We start from the raw sequence: 17,039 nt of genomic DNA, 5'->3' as shown, positions 1-17,039 counted from the left end.
AAATCATTCATATTTCGTTTAAAACAAATTTGCCAGTATGGCATATTGACCAAGAGTAGAAAAAGGTACACGACAACACATTTTATTGGCTAAGTTAGTCACATGATGCGGAAGCTATTTTTATTTTATTATTTTTTTCCCCCAGAAGATGATAAACAATAATGGCCGACCCTGTCGAGGATTTACTACCGTTACTAGGAATCAATCAACCCATTGACGGAGAGGATTCGGATGACACCGAAAGTGGCGAAACATGCTCAGGTGCTTTGATTTAAAGCAAAACTTTTTTTGCATGCTACATTAGGGCCAAGGAACGTCATAGAAAAAAATGAGCGATTTTTTTTGGATGGAAATGTCAGAATCAGATGTACTCACTCAGACTCAGTCACTGAGTCACATGATAGCTACTTGTCACTTGATACTAATACTAGATTCTCTATTTGTAACAACACAGTCTGTAACTGACCTGTACTCAACTGCACTGGTACTAAAACTCCATTTTAGCGTATTTTATTCCCCGCTTCACGTTCACCTCCAGTTGAGCGTATTTTATTAAATTTTATTATAACCACAATCGAAACACTCGTTATAAATAAATAGGCCTTTACACTATAGTTATAAAATCAGTTAATTACTAAACTAGAATACATAATTACATAATATAATAATTTGCCAATTATTTCTGAAAATATAATATTTTTTATTATATATCATGCCTTGGGCCATCCATAAATCTTCTGTATTGTTTAATAAACAAACAATATAGTCACTTAGTGCCTGGTCGGTATTAGACTAGACCTAGAATAACTAGATTACATGTTATAGTGAATAGACTAGCTTATTAGGCAACAGTACTAGAATTTGATAAAATTTACAGCTTTAAGGCCTATGAGTTACACCAGAACTTGCCAGAAGTAAGTGGTAATAAAATAATATAAAAACTTTTTAAAGTGGTATGTAATTTATTGTAATTAGCTAGCTAAGAGTAAGAGTTATGATGACTTTTATGTGATCTTGGCATTTAAGCCTCCAACATCTGCAACCCCAAACTATAGAACAGTACGTACACACCTTATTAAATAACAAAACTCGATATCTTAGCAATCCAGTTTTTAAATAAGTAAATATAAACTATCCGCCTCTTAAGGCTAAGGGCTAAATTATCAACACTTTTATTTCATATTGTAAGCGTGGAAAAAGTATGTAAAATCAAGTGAAGTGTTTTTTCACTCAAACAGTCTGTAAAAACCCACCCTCACACCTTCACCTTTTCCAGAATCGGCAATTAGATTAATACAAAATGGCGTCGTAAGAGGTTATTAATAAGGTTGTTTCCACAGTCAATGGTTTTTTTCCATATTTAATTTATTATACAATTATATTTTTATTTAATAGTGAAGATTTAAAAAAAAAATATATATTAATAAAGTTAAAACAGACGCACCTGCTTTAGTTTATTCGTCCAAACCCTATGGCTTCAAAGCAGCGAGAACAAGACTTCAAGAATCGAACTGTCTGTATTGCTAATTAGTAAAATTCTAAAATTCTAAAGAAGCTTATTTAATTTAGTTTTTTGCCTAAGTAGTGTAGTAAGTAGTAAGGGTAACCATTTCATATTTATTTTAGATGATCAGGAAGATGATATGGTTGACGATGAAGAGGAAAATGGACAAAATTTAAATTCTGATAATGAAGGTGGTCAAAAGGCCAGAAAGAAGCAAGAAAAACCAAAGAAGCGGATGTCTCAAGTTTTAGTAACATATGACAAGTCTCTCCCATCCGCTCATTCAGTATGTATGTTGATATATTGTATTACCTCCTGTTTCTTATTTGAAACAAAAAATTACTACAAGACACACTGAGTCTGAAGCCTGACTGTGAAATATATTAAATTGCTTGTATGATCATTTCTGATAGAAAATGTTTTTTAAAAATCTAACTCATTTCATCAACTTAAATGTATAATAGTCACTTAAATTTTATTACAATAAAAATAGACAGTTTGTTACATATTTACTTGAAATAGTATCTTGGAAACGACCTTGAAGATGTAAGGGGAAGAACCATATTGGAGGAAAATTCTGTTGTTACAATGCCATTGCTGCTCCTGCCAGGAGTTGTGTTGGTCCCTGGTCAGGTGATCCCGCTACAGCTGTATCAGCAGCGATTGGTTGCCATGGTGAGACGTGTGGCAGACAAGGACAAAACATTTGGTGTTGTCAACATGGGGTAAGCTCTGGGGTAGGCTCTGGGGAACTTGTAACATGGGGTAAACTCTGGGTATTACGTACCTCTACCACTGGTAAAGATTATGCAATACCCGGATTCGTTTTGGATGGTCTTAGACTGGTGACTTAAAAACTAAAAGGATTACCAAACAACAAAAACTCTCTGTGGACTCGAATATAATGTCTAGGGTAAAAACACACACAAAGACCTTCTGCAACTAATAATACTTTTAATCAATCTATACCCTTCTAATAAGTAAACAAGTCTAAATAATAAATAGCTATGTAAAGAAAGACCCAACTTACGATTCAAAGAATAACACACTGAAACTACTAACACTGGGTAAGGTACCTAAGTAATCAACACAACCTACACATTATCAAAATAAGACACAGAAAAATACTGAATTCACTGGAACTTAGAGATAATTGCTACTTAATCTAGAATTATAACACAGCGTCATATGTGGCTCTCTCTCCTGTGGATATCTAGTGGGCTTGCGCGCGAGGAAAATTCCTCCTTTATATACGACACCAAAATTATGGGATGTCGACCTCAATATCAAGGACCATTGGGAGGAAGTAGCCAAAGCACGAGCCACACAAACTCAGTGAATACTATCACATGAGCGTGATGGAAAATTTCTTTAGTTTGAACAAACAGTTAGCTCAAGGCCATTTAAAATTTCATAAAATTAAACAATTAAAAAAAGAAGACCTAAGTAGGTCACATGGGGAACTTGTAACATGGGGTAAGCTCTGGGGAACAGTGTCAGGGAGTGCTTGACTTTATGGCATGCTATCTTTTATCTTTTTTTTTTAATTATTAGGAATTTTGTTTAACTTAATAGACACAAACAAGTTTTTCTTAAGATAGACAAATGAAGCACTACATTTAGAAACTTTTCCTGCAGGAAATCATTTGACGATGATGATCGGCAGAAATCCTCTAGCTTGGGTTGTACAGCAGAAATTTTTTCCATGAAGGAGGAGATGGATGAACAGTCAGGAATTTCTACAGTCCGGGTCAAGGCTAGAGGTCGACAGAGATTTAGAATTGAGGAAATCAAGCATGAAATTACTGGGTAAATTTACATTTTTTTAACATCTCCAAAGGAAGAAAAAAAATTAATTAAAAATGATTAAAACATTTAAAAAGTAAATAAATTTATTACCACGTGGCTATGTTATTGCAACTTAATTACTATGAGACAATATACTGATTTTAAAATATAGTCACTTTTTAAACAGCTTAATGACTTTTTAAAAATTTTTGAAACGGTTCAGGGATGTGATGGCTAGAGTAAGAATACTGCCTGAGATCTCTCTCTGCCACGCCCTGGATGGTGCTAGACTCCCATCCCACTACAAGATTATGGTCTCCCCACCTGATGATTCAGACGACATGATAAAGACGGCCGTAGACAGGCAAGGCAGGGCCTTTGCCTCGGTTGATTTAAGGAGGAAAAGTTTGGTAACCAAGTTGTATTCAGCTAACTACACCTGGTGGCCACCATGGGTCTACAAAATGTATGACATTGTAAGTAGTTTGTTTCAAGTTGTAAATATGATGTATGCCTAATTGTGGTCATGTTTGAAAGTTTGTTGTCATATCTAAAATGTATGACATTGTAAGTATTTTGTTTGATGTTGTAAATATGATGTATGCCTAAATGTGGTCATGTTTGAAAGTGTGTTGTCATATTTAAAATTTGCGATTGATAGGAATGGCTAGCTGAGCAGACGCGAGCAGAACTCCACAGCTGGTGTCCCACATCATTGCCAGATGATCCTGTGGACTTGTCCTTTTGGGTGGCACATAATCTGCCCATTGATGACGAGCTGAGGTTGCGTCTGCTGCAGTTTGACTCTGTTGTCCAGCGTTTGCGGTTCGGGCTCAGTATTATTCGTAAGGTACTAACCAAGTTTTCCTTTCAGTGACTGTAGTAAGCCAACATTTAGTAAATAGGATTAATCTCATTAACTTTAAATATTGAAGGCTTTATAATATAACTGAAATTGTAACTAAAGGTTTTATACATTATGTTAAAGAGTTTGTGGTAATTACTTGCACTACACCTGGTTATCAGTACATTTGACAGCTGTGTAGGCTTATCACAAAATCAGTGCTGAAATACTCAGATTCTGATGATAGAAATCTAATCTCACAGCCAGCATATTCTTCCATTTACTTATACATTTAAACCACATTTCTCTCCCTGTTCTATTAGACTGATGTTCTGTTGTGTTGTCACTCCTGCCATGAAAAGATCGCAAGTAAAAATGATGTGTTTGGTATGAGTCAAGAAGGCCCACTGGGGTCCTATGTAAATCCTGGAGGTTATGTGCATGAGATGTTTACAGTCACAGCAGTACAAAATTTAAACACTAGTGGCCGCTCTTCAACTGAGTTCAGCTGGTTCCCTGGGTGAGAAACATTTTAAATTTGTTTTTATCACATTGTTTAGAGATTTTCAAAAACTTTGAAATGGAAGCAGAGTGACCAGTGACAAAAATTGGTTTTAAATGTTGCACTCTATTTTTATACCCAGTTGAGTTAACCTAAACTCTTTGTCATATGATGTCGTATTGCCTGTATGCAACACTGTGGTGTTTTTAATCAACCGAAAAGTCTCGAGTTCGAACTCTCGGGCAGATGAGGCTCGTTAGCTGGGGACAGCCACTCTTCTAGGAGAGACAACTCCAAAATTAAATAACTGCTGCCTTGTAGTTTGTTCTTGGTTGGACAAAGGCTATGGAAGCAAATCCAAAAAGAAAAGCAGGCTGAAATCGGAGTTAATGGCCTCAATGGCACAAAACCAGTTGACACGTAACGCTTAATTGTGTTGGAGGCGTGGTCGAGTCGGCAAAAAGCTCATGGTTGATAAATTCAAACAAAGTCTCGAGATCAAACGCACTGGCAGATAAATCTCGATCCCCTTCAACACTAATAATTAAGAACGAAGAAGAAGAAGAAGTTAGAATTTTGAGTTGTGGTTTAAAAAGACTTAACATAATAATCTGTCACTAAATTTTCAGCTATGCGTGGACAATAATCAACTGTAAGCAGTGCTACTCACACATGGGGTGGATGTTTACAGCCACAGAGAAAAGTCTTTCACCCCGCAAGTTTTGGGGGCTCTGCAGATCTTCAATTAAAACAAACTTTAGCACTCTAGAGAGTGAGACAGATTCAGAAGAAAATAAACTTTTCATTATGTGAAACAGCCGTAAAAGAAACAGACTAAGTATTGAATTGACTAACATATTGAATAGCTAATTTTGTGAGCTTACGACACGTTTCTTTTAGAAATCATCTAGTGAGCAGGACAACTCGCCAACTATAACAATCATTTTGTGATGCTTGTTTGCCAGGGAAGGGAGTTAACAAAGAAAATATTGTAATAAAGAAAATAAACTCAATTTTTGAGGGGAGATAACTTTCGCAATGTGAATACCTAGCTAATGATAAATTTGTCAAAGTTTGACCAAGCTCAGAAATGCTTGTATGTGTTTGTGCATAAATTGGCTGAAACTTTAGTTGATCGATAGAACTCTTAGGTCACAAAGTTGGTGATGTGTTATGGCAGTTCTCATTCATCTTGCTGCTGTAGTAACCACCAACACTAGTATGTTGTTTCCTAAATCAGTGTGTGTGCTAGCTTAAGCATCTTAGTTTTGGAATATCAATTGTAATTTAATACTACTACACCCATTATGCTAATTAGTTGAAATATTTGCAAAGGACAAATGTGGATGTGTCAAAGAGGCATTACAAATTGTAACAAATTTAATTTATGTTGAGCCATTTCTGAGCTTTTACATTATTTGGCATGTAAAAACATTGTCATTTATTTTTTGAATCTTTAAAATGATAAAGCATATATTTAATTGTAAATAAAGAACATGTAAATAAAATGAAGTAATTATTTGAGCATCAAATTTAGTTACTTTTTACAAGCTTTTATTTAACTCACTTCCTCGTCAGTCGACAGTCTGTCTGTCTAGACGGAAACGCAGGAGTGAAAATTCGGACAGTTCTACTTGACCGACACGATTCACAGTTGGCACGTGGATCAAGACATGAAGACAATGCAATCTGAAACTAAATTTGACTTAATTGGATGCCTAATTGATTTTTTATGAATTAATTAAAATTTGGACCGAATTAGTAGGCATGTCTAGCCAACCACACCACACGCGTCATCAATAGCTGCGCCATCACGACCACGTAATGGCTGCGTTCAAAAACCATTGCGCGCCTACTGAACGTGATATTCAGTAGGCGCGCAATGGTTTTTAGTCATGTAACTCTATTGTAGATAAAACATGTAAAGTACTGAAAAAAAAATTCATAAAAACGTTTTAATAACAAGCTTTTATGTAATGATGCACTAAAAAGTAGAAAATAAATTATAGACTACTATTTAAATAACTATAAAGAAAAGCGTGGGTGTCTTCCTTAACATTAGTAAAGGTATCCAATAGATACTAAAGTGACCCACGCTTTTCTTTATAGTTATTTAAATAGTAGTCTATAATTTATTTTCTACTTTTTAGTGCATCATTACATAAAAGCTTGTTATTAAAACGTTTTTTATGAATTTTTTTTCAAATTGCTCTCTCTGCAAATAAAGAAATGAACTTAATTGCCCATTACCTCATTTCGGAGTTCGGATTATGGTTCCTTGTGAAAATAAACACATCAGGCCCAGCTTGTAAGAAAATAGTTTATTAAAACAATGTAAATTGCGTGCAAAATATTATAAATAAATTGTACATTCAATTTTGAAATTGGGGCACAAAAAAATGTTTAAATAAATTGATCTATTTGTTCTTTTTCTTATTGAACACAAGGTGATATATCTTGTAGATCTAATTTTAGGCAGCTTTCAATAACTCCACATTAACCATCTAATGTTCTACTTTGTTTCTGCATCAAATGGTTCTGGGACTTAAAAGACAAAACCTCTGAATGTTACATGCTGACTCATACAAATAACTTCTAAATAAAAATCAAGCTCACATGCATACAAACATTTTAAGAACATGTTATGTAGGAGCTTAAAATGTAAATCATTACAATTTTAATAAAATAGTTCCATTGCTTACAGGGTTTTTCAGCTCAGGAATGTGATTTGATTCTCTTACAATTGGTTGTATGAGATTTTCTTTAAGAGAATTTTGTGTGTGCAAGTCTCTGATATCTTATTTATACTAGAATTATGCATTACATATAATAAAAAAGAACATATTTTTTCTTAAAGACACAAAATATCAAAAACACACAGTATCAACCTGAACCAGCAGGTCAAGAAATAAAATTGAAGACCTTTATGTCGAACAAAACTAAGTGGAAACTTTGTTCAATACTCTTCTTATAGGAAAAATAAAAACAGCAGACAACATCATGAAAAGTCAATAAACTTTTTCTGATAACAAATTATTGTAGCTTTTAAAATTGTCCTTTTAAAAAAAAATTGAACCATTAAGAGTAAAAACTCAGTAAAATAAAACAAAAAAAGCAAATGAGTTCATATGTTACATCAGGAATGTAAAGAATGGTTTAAAAATATATACAAATCCATTTTCAGAAGCCTAGGAAGTGGTGCATTAAAACACTTCCATATACCAACCTATTATTATCCCACAAAATTACTATCTAAAGTATAATATAAATATGATAATGCTATACAATTCCCTTATGCTTTCAGTCAGATTTTAAAAATTATTTATGACCAAAATGTTTATTATGTTACCACAATGGTACCACTGCGCTTTCTGAAGCTGTTGTTAGTATTATGTCACCACAATGGTACCCTTCTGACTGCGGTTGCTGAAGCTGTTGTTTCTGGTGCAGGTGTAGTTGTAGACACCTGGTTGCCTGATCCTTATCAAAGCACCTTCATAAGAGGCGGGGGCGTTGTCCAGCACGTTGCTGATTGCTGCTTTGGTTGACACTAGGTAGTTGCTGTTGTCTGGTTCATTGCATGTTGTTGCACTAGCACACCTGGAGAAGTCAACATGGTAATTACAATCTATACAGGGCACATGGACTGATTCTCTACTAGTGGAGCGTAGCCCATTTACATTTTCCCATGCTTTTCTGTCTTTATCTTGTTCCATCTCTTTCCAATAGAATTCTTTGGGACTCACATAGATTAATTATGTATGTTTAATTGAAGAAAGTCTTAATTTTTGCATAGTAAATGGAAAGAATCACTATAGATCAAAATTGTTGGTTAAACAAACATTGATTATTGATTCAAAAAGGATATAACTTCTATTTGTGAACATAATGGCATATGTGGACTAAATGTTACATGAGGAATGAAATGATGTGAACCTGGGGAAATATTTATTGTACCTGTAATAGCCGGCTGATGCCATGGTTATGGCCAAGTCCATTGGCTGGATGTTCTTCTTCATGAAATAAATCCACAACACCTCCACATTATTCCATAGCTGGGTTTGTTCAAAAGGGGTTGGAATATTTCCATTTCTCTCTCCTATCTCCACAAAGTTGCTGCGATCAGTGCCTGAAAACCAGGATTTTTAAAATTTATAACACAAAAAAAAAAACTATTAAAAATACAACCCGTATTGCTTTTTCTTCAAATCATAAACATGTCCACATGTATAGACAAGAGTACTTAATTTTTGTTATAAAACCTGACAGAGTATATATTTAAAAACATTTGGTGATGATTATAAGAAACATGTTGATGAGCTCTCACCTCCTTTGCCTTCCCCTGCGTCTCCGGCTTGACCATCCCCAGCAGGGTTGCCATTATTGTGGGTATTTGAACCTGGAATACAAAGTTTGATAACATGAGGGGCTAATGTCAGGCTCTTTCTTCTGCTTATTGGGAGTGTAATTAGATACGTAAAGTGTACATGTACAAAATATCACACCTGTCCACTGTATGTGTACAAGATCCTCAGTCCCCAGCCTAAGGGTGTTGGGTGTAAAATCATACTCCACAGACGGAAAGTTCTGGACAATGTTTCCCCTCTTGCCCCGGACATTCAGGTTGTAGATGTACTGGTTGGTGACACCGTCTGGCCGGGGTCTGATGGTGAACAGGTGACTCCTGTCCTGAAAAACTCTGCCGTACTGCGCAGTGTTGATGGCTAGATGAAGCGGGGACTGTTTGCTCATAACATACACATATGGATTTTGTTTGATAGGTGACACCACAGGGCTAAAATATTCAGAGTTGAGATAGAACTTTCAATTAGATTAACCTAATGATAAAATGAATACATTCATTTTAGAACTCCATTAATTTTAAATTAGGAGCTTAAAAACTCTTTAATTTTTTTTAAAACTGTTATTGATTTTGTCAAAATACAGTGAATTTGTGCATGTTCATTAATGTAAATACTGTGAACTCTGTCAAGAGGATCAAGTACCATGTAACTTACAAATCGTCATTTTTCTTTGAGTCAGTCCTGTAAGGATCGTAATCTTCTGTAGACACATTGTACCTGTTGACAGGAGACAAGAAGATATTTTAAACCCCTCTCAGCTATCAGATTATTATGACAGTTAAACTTTCTAGGGATTACATGACATCCTTAACCATAATTTTTAGCAGGGTTTTGCAAGTACTTTTCTCGATATGTCTAGTTTGAGTAATGAGATGTATTACATACATTTTTATTGATTTCTCTACTTCAAAATGTTTTTATTTGGTTGCTTTGATTAAATAAAATGTACTCTTGTAAAACTATAACAACACAAATAAAGTAAATGGTAAAGGGATTTAAAAGTGATACCTAAATCTGAAGACACACTGCTTGTTCTTTTTTGATGGGAAGTGTGGAAGAGTCCATGTATAGTTGAGGGGTAATCCATCTCTCCCATTGCCTAAGTGGTTGGATCTGACATAAAGTAAAAAAAAAAATTATCAATGCTGCACTTGATTTGATCTGGAAACCAAACAATCTCCCAGGTGAAAAACTAGCCCTGACCTTGACCAAGGTGCCACCTGACAGTCAGGTGCATCAAGCAGGATCAGACACTCAGGTTGGTAACTTGTGCTGTCTTGTGGGACGGCCCATTTGTAGGTCAGACCAGCCTGCTTGCTGCTTTCACAAGTGGACTGGCTTTTCTTGGCTAAAACAAACAAACAAACAAACCATTAAACAACAGAATTTTAACAGCTAGGAATTGAACACCCTAAGGGAAAGTGGCTTATTCTTCATGACAATAGGTTGCTGAAAAGGTAAGACTGTATAATAAAGTAAACCAAATAAGTTATCCACAGAGTATACTGACAACAGCTTAACCAAGTGTATATAACATTTAGTGATGTAAGCTACAGTGTTAGCAATCATCTCTTTAATACTGCTATACAAGTTTTCATATTATCATAGACTCAGAACTTAGAAACTAAAATTTTCCAAAAGATTTATTTACATGTGTCTTTTTCCAAGTAGTTATACATCAGTAGCCATGTGCCGCCATTATCAGTGCAGGCCTTCTCATTGTTGAACCTGCTAGCATTAGGGTATGTTGTACTTACACACTCAGTGTAAGGCTGGACATTAAAACTCTTACTGGTGTAGTAGCTGGAACAAAAGATTGATTTTTTTTATCTGTAGCTGTACGAGGAAGCTTAAAAATTTGCCAAGAATAACTTTAAATCTTCTTCTTCTTCGTTCGTAATTATTAGTGTTGAAGGGGATCGAGATTTATCTGCCAGTGGGTTTGAACTTGAGACTTTGTTCGAATTTATCAACCATGAGCTTTTTGCCGACTCGACCACGCCTTCAACACAATTAAGCGTTACGTGTCAATTGGTTATGCGCCATTGAGGCCATTGACTCTGATTTCAGCCTGCTTTTCTTTTTGGATTTGCTTCCATAGCCTTTGTCCAACCAAGAACAAACTACAAGGCAGCAGTTGTTTAATTTTGGAGTTGTCTCTCCTAGAAGAGTGACTGTCCCCAGCTAACGAGCCTCATCTGCCCGAGGGTTCGAACTCGAGACTTTTCGGTTTAGCAACCATGAGCTTTACCGACTCGACCACGCCGACCCCTTTAAATATTTATGAGTAAACACACCTGAATTATGGTGTAACTAAGTTAGTGTTAGTGAGTTATTCCCCTTACATATAGTGTTAGCGAGATATTCCCCTTACCAGTAGTGTTTGTGAGTTATTCCCCTTACCAGTAGTGTTTGTGAGTTATTCCCCTTTCATGTAGTGTTAGTGAGTAATTCCCCTTACCTGCACATTGATGAGTTCTCAGCAAACACAGCTATGTCTGCCCAAGGTGTTGGATGCCAGTAAGGGAAATAATCCCGCTCCTCTGGACATTCGTAACCATAACGATTCCCAGTTGGATTCTGACGAGTGTAGATGGCACTGCTGTAGCCTAGACCATTATCAGCCGTCAGCTTCTGATCAGCAACAAACAAGCCTATGGTAACACAAAACAACATTCAATAATTCACTTCAAATAATGCAATTATTAACATCAACAAAAGTACAATTTTTTTTTATAGTAATGATAGAACATTATATTTTATTTTAAACTTCTAGTATAAGTTTCAGAAATTAATTATTAAATATTCCATAACAAAAAAAACACAGAACAGATTTTTAAAGTTTCTTACTACACAGTATTTTACCTTTGTTTCGTTCACGAATGTAGCATTTGTTGTACCAGTCCCAGGGCTCATGCAGACCTCTGTCAGTTTTCACGTCTTTGGTCTTACGTTCACTGCCAAGTGTTGTCTTGGTTGGTTTTGTGAAGTCTTGTGTATTTGTTGTCACTCCATTTCTCATGCTGTCAACTGTTTAGAATATACACTCATCTAAGAACTTCCAAACTTTAACACTGAGAAATTCACTTACATCTAGCTAATCTTCCTTGAGTGGGAGTAACTTTTAAAGTAACGCAGTTCATTATAAATAAAAAAATTATTTAAAAAAAAATTAGCTCCTATGTTTAAAACATGAACCCCTATGTTTAAAAAATGAGCTCGTATGTTTAAATTATGAGCTCTTATGTTTAAAAGATGAACTCGCATGTTTAAAAATGAGCTCATATGTTTAAATTAATGAGCTCGTATTTTTAAAAAATGAACTTGTATGTTTAAAAATTAGCTCGTATATTTAAATGATGTTCATATGTCTAAATAGTGAACTCGCATGTTTAAAAAAAGAACCCCTATGTTTAAAAAATGAACTCATGATTTAAAAAAAAGAACGTGTATGTTTAAAAAATGAACTCGTATGTTTAAAAAATGAGCTCCGTATGTTTAGGGTTGTTGAAGCAACTACCTGTTGGGCTGTCCGGCTCGTCCTCACACATGTACTGTAGGAGCAGGACACAGTTCTGTTTGTTTGGGCTTGTGTTGTCATTGCCACCACAGCCATGTTGGTTTGTCCACTCGATGGTCAGATAACTTTTACCCTCGCCAGTGGGGGATGTTTTCCAGGGAGAACTTTGGAAGTATTTCTGCATGAACACAAAATAGCAGTGAATCTTTTGCCAGGAAAAGAATATATCTGCCCTTACACAAAATAGTAGTGAATCAGATTCAAGTCCAATGTATTTATAATTTTGATTCTCGTCTTTTCTGAAAATCAGAGCTTCAGTACTGACTAAAATGAGAATCATTATATAACAACATTTTTTAGATTTTCTTCTATAAAAGATTCGCGTTGCAGCGTTAAATGAAAAAAATCAAAGAACAATACAAGTTAAGTTTCCATTCTATACTGGTTAAATTACCATTCTATACTGGTTGGTACCAGCTAAACAAAGGGTTAAATTACCATTCTATACTGGTTGGTGGCATTAGCACCAGAGGGCTGGTCAGTCTTGTCCCCCACATTGTAACCACCTCTGTTGTTATTCTGTGAAACAATGACATTAGTTAAATTAAGGGAGATAATAATATGCAATACAGAACTAACAACAATCCATTAATACATTTACTTATAACTATATGTGTGATGGATTGGAATCACTGACGAGAAGCCACATTGATTGTTAACAGTACTTTATTCACACCATGAGGAAAGAGAGAGAGGGCGGAAGTCACGAGACACTTATATACATAAACATGTAAGGGACATCACTCAAGATAACAGTATAAATATAATACTAATACAGAAGAGTGAGTTCCCTTGACTTCACAAGTCTCACTATATTACATCCCTTTACCCTTAGTAAACACAACACATCTCTCAATAGAACAATTTACAGTATCCTAAAATCACCAATTATATTGTAACATGAACACTATGGTAGATTACATCCTTACAAACAATGCACAATATGTTACAACACAATTAAAATACAAACAATGATGTCAAAGTCCTTTTGACCTTTAAAATCATAGGTCTAACTTATTTGGGACTTTGATTGTCCTGTTTGACCTTCTCAGTGGCTTTTGATTTGGTGACTCAATATTCTGACCATTTGGATTCTCTATCTCAGGAGGTCTAGGATTTAAATCATTAAATCCAGAATTTACATTTTCTGACTCCAGACTACTTGGTTCACTCATATCAACAGAACTTGGTTGTGGAACAAACTGAGTTGGTGTGAACTGTTCAGATTTGGTGGGATTGACAGATTCACACTTATTATCTGCACAAGTTATTTTTAACTGGTCTGCATGTCTACGGACAATAAGTCCATCATTTGTTTTTACTTTATAAGACACAGGTCCTGTACATTTAACAATTTGACCTGGTATCCATTTTTCCTTTCTCCCATAATTTCTTAGATACACATTATCATTAACTCCAAATTCTCTTTCAATGGATGATTTGTCATGATTTACTTTTTGTGTATGTTGATGTTGGGAAACAGACCTTTGAACAGTTGGATGTAGTAGATCAAGGTGGGTTTTAATTTTCCTACCACATAACAATTCACATGGTGCAACACCTGTTGTTATATGAGGAGTTGTGCGGTATTTGGTTAAGAACCTGTTTACTCTTTCTCTAAGAGAAAACTTGTTACCGGTACTCATTTTTACCATAGCGGTTTTGAATATGCCTACCGCTCTTTCAGCCAAACCATTCCCAGCAGGATGATAGGGGGATGTGGTTATATGCTCAATACCATTTGCCACACAAAACAGTTTAAACTCATGAGCTGTGAAACTAGGCCCATTATCTGAAACAATTTGATCTGGTAATCCATGAGTTGAAAATATTTCCTTAAGTTCTATAATGGTATCATTTGCAGTGATTGTGTTCATGATTTTAACTTCTAACCATTTAGAATGTGAATCAATAACAATTAAAAACATTTTGTTCATGAAAGGTCCTGCGAAATCTATATGTATACGTTTCCATGGTTCGATTGGCCAGTCCCAGTTTTGCAAAGGTGCTGTAGCTGGTTGCTTTGAATGTTGTGCACAGCTTGAACAAAGCTTTACATATTTTTCAATATCAGCATCCATATGTGGCCACCAGAACCATGATCTTGCTAGACTCTTCATTTTGGAAGAACCAAGATGAGTATCATGTAAAGTTCTTAAAACTTCTTTTTGTAATATTTTGGGGATAATTACTCTTGACCCCCATAGTATACATCCATCTTCTAGACTTTACTCTGTTTTTCTTATTTTATATGGCTTTAAGTCATCATTCACAGACTCTTCAGGCCAACCATTCTTACAGTACTCATATACTTTTATTAAGCACTCATCTTTTTGTGTTTCTCTTTTAATATCATTCACATTTATATTGGAGTTATCCATGATAGTGAAGAGAACAAATACATCTTCTGGTATATAGCTAAGGTTTTGGTTTTTTTAAAGGTAATCTACTAAGACTATCTGCACTATTCTCAGATCCAGGTTTGTATCTCAATTCATAATTGTATGCAGTTAGTGTGATAGCCCATCTTTGAATTCTTGGTGAGGCATGCTCAGGTAGGGTTTTGTTTTCTCCAAATAAACCTAGCAATGGTTTATGATCTGTAAAGATGGTGAACTTCCTACCAAACAGAAACTTATGAAATTTCTTAACACTAAAAATGATGCCTAAGCCTTCCCTATCTAACTGAGAATAATTTTTCTCAGCCTGGTTCAAAGATCTACTGGCAAAAGCAATGGGTCTGTCACCCTTCTCATCCATGTGGGACAAGACTGCTCCTACACCATCTGGTGAAGCATCACATGTTAATATAAGTCTTTTCCCTGGGTCATAGTGAGTTAGTAAGGTGTCAGAAGACAAAGCCTCTTTTGCTGTATTAAAAGCAGTATCTTGTTGTTTACCCCAGTGCCAAGTTGCATTTTTCTGTAGCAGCTTGTACAGTGGTGATAGTTTACCAGACAGATTCCCTATGAACTTTGCATAGTAATTTATCAAGCCCAAAAAAGCTCTTAGTTGTTGGGTATTTTCAGGTTTGGGTGCTTCTTTAATGGCTTTTGTTTTCTCAGGTTGAGGTCTGATACCTTGCTTGCTTAATATATAACCAAGAAAACTAATTTCTGTCAGCATGAATTGACATTTATCTTTGTTTATCTTTAAACCTTTTTCACCAACTATTTTCAAGACTTTATCAAGTGTTTTAAGATGTTCAGTGTCATTCTTACCAGTTATGTACACATTGTCAAATTAAACACAAACATTTGGAATATCCTTAAAAATACTGTCCATGACAGCTTGGAAAATTCCAGGGCTAGATGATATGCCAAAACATAGTCTTTCATATTGGTAGAGTCCTTTGTGTGTGTTTATTGTCGTATAGACTTTTGAATCTGGATGCAGTTCTAGTTGAGTGTAAGCATGACTAAAGTCTAATTCAGTGAATTTGTCTCCTCCTGCCAAATTCAAAGAAATTTCCTCAATGTTAGGAATAGGGTACCTATTTAGCTCTATTTGCTTATTCAGTGTAGTTTTATAGTCTCCACAAATTCTTATAGAACCATCCTTCTTTAACACTGGCACAATGGGCGTTGCCCAATCGGAATAGTCCACCTTCTTTATGATGCCATTAGATTCCAATCTACTTAGCTCATTTTCAATTTTATTCCTCATTGCATAAGGTGGAACTCTAGCTTTGCAGTATCTTGGATTTGTGTCTTTAATGCTTAACTTCACTGTTCTATCATTTAGTAATCCAGGATTACCAAAAACACATTTATTTTCAGATATAACTTTATCTATTGAAGTAAGACTAGATTCTCTTGCATTGTTCAATGAACATATACTCTCCCAATTTAACTTAAGATCACTTAACCAGTTCCTACCCAGTAATGGTGGTCCATTTCCTTCAACCACAAGAAGAGGAAGTTTAACACTTTGACCATTATAACTTACATGAACCATACACTCTCCTATTACCGGAACATTGTCACCAGTGTATGTTGTTAGACACTTGTGACATGGTTGTAGAGGCACTGATCCTCCTGTGACAGCGTCAAAGTCCTTCTTTGTGATGACTGTTAGAGATGCTCCAGTGTCAAGTTGGAAGCTGATGCTCTTACCGTTGATATAAACTGGTACATTGATGGGAGCATGACTTATTGATTTCACGGAGAACAGGTTGAAATCCGGCTGCGAATCAGTTTGAGCATTTTCACAGGTAGAGTGGTTCATTGGTTGGGTTAGGTAGTCTTGGTGAGAGTTAACATAGTGCTGCCTTTGGTTGCGGTACTGTCTTGACTGGCTAGATTTAGCAACAGACGAAGACTTTGCAAAGCAGGCCTTGGCAATGTGACCTTGCTTACTGCACTTATAACAAGTTGCTGACTTGAACTTGCACCGATGAGATGCATGGGGACCTTTGCATCGATGACATTTTTGATAATTATTACTAGATTTAGATC

General features: G+C 35.5%; 2 protein-coding genes across 6 annotated transcripts in view; one reads left to right on the top strand and one right to left on the bottom strand.

Annotated features, from left to right (window-relative positions):
- Positions 1 to 124: 124 nt before the first annotated feature.
- LOC131957885 (protein cereblon) lies at positions 125 to 6,162 on the top strand. 2 transcript variants are annotated; one of them, XM_059322710.1, is made up of 8 exons: positions 125 to 261; positions 1,627 to 1,790; positions 2,027 to 2,229; positions 3,143 to 3,313; positions 3,516 to 3,768; positions 3,954 to 4,142; positions 4,460 to 4,656; positions 5,268 to 6,162. In XM_059322710.1, exons 1-8 carry the CDS (start codon positions 162 to 164, stop codon positions 5,449 to 5,451), a joined length of 1,461 nt encoding a protein of 486 aa, XP_059178693.1. In that variant the 5' UTR covers positions 125 to 161; the 3' UTR covers positions 5,452 to 6,162. The 2 variants fall into 2 exon arrangements, with proteins under 2 accessions (XP_059178693.1, XP_059178697.1); XM_059322714.1 differs by lacking the exon at positions 125 to 261 and having other exon boundaries at positions 1,628 to 1,794.
- A 782-nt stretch (positions 6,163 to 6,944) lies between these two features.
- The window catches only part of LOC131957866 (protein DD3-3), a 14,072-nt gene continuing 3,977 nt past the window's right edge, over positions 6,945 to 17,039 (bottom strand). For all 4 annotated transcript variants that reach the window (XM_059322697.1, XM_059322690.1, XM_059322682.1 and 1 more), the window contains exons 3-14: positions 13,021 to 13,101; positions 12,523 to 12,700; positions 11,868 to 12,032; positions 11,464 to 11,656; positions 10,654 to 10,805; positions 10,206 to 10,350; positions 10,011 to 10,115; positions 9,657 to 9,719; positions 9,144 to 9,433; positions 8,966 to 9,037; positions 8,596 to 8,767; positions 6,945 to 8,238 (exon numbers count right to left, since the gene is read on the bottom strand). In XM_059322697.1, the coding sequence (XP_059178680.1) occupies positions 8,028 to 8,238; positions 8,596 to 8,767; positions 8,966 to 9,037; positions 9,144 to 9,433; positions 9,657 to 9,719; positions 10,011 to 10,115; positions 10,206 to 10,350; positions 10,654 to 10,805; positions 11,464 to 11,656; positions 11,868 to 12,032; positions 12,523 to 12,700; positions 13,021 to 13,101 (1,827 nt within the window). In that variant the 3' untranslated portion in view covers positions 6,945 to 8,027. The remainder of the gene's footprint in view (positions 8,239 to 8,595; positions 8,768 to 8,965; positions 9,038 to 9,143; positions 9,434 to 9,656; positions 9,720 to 10,010; positions 10,116 to 10,205; positions 10,351 to 10,653; positions 10,806 to 11,463; positions 11,657 to 11,867; positions 12,033 to 12,522; positions 12,701 to 13,020; positions 13,102 to 17,039) is intronic.

Source organism: Physella acuta, unplaced genomic scaffold, assembly GCF_028476545.2.
Source record: "Physella acuta isolate Inbredline_101_S28 unplaced genomic scaffold, ASM2847654v3 ptg000082l, whole genome shotgun sequence".
Lineage (NCBI taxonomy): Eukaryota > Metazoa > Mollusca > Gastropoda > Physidae > Physella > Physella acuta.
The sequence above is the reverse complement of the archived record's forward strand: the minus strand, read 5'-3'. Positions and strand labels throughout refer to the sequence as shown.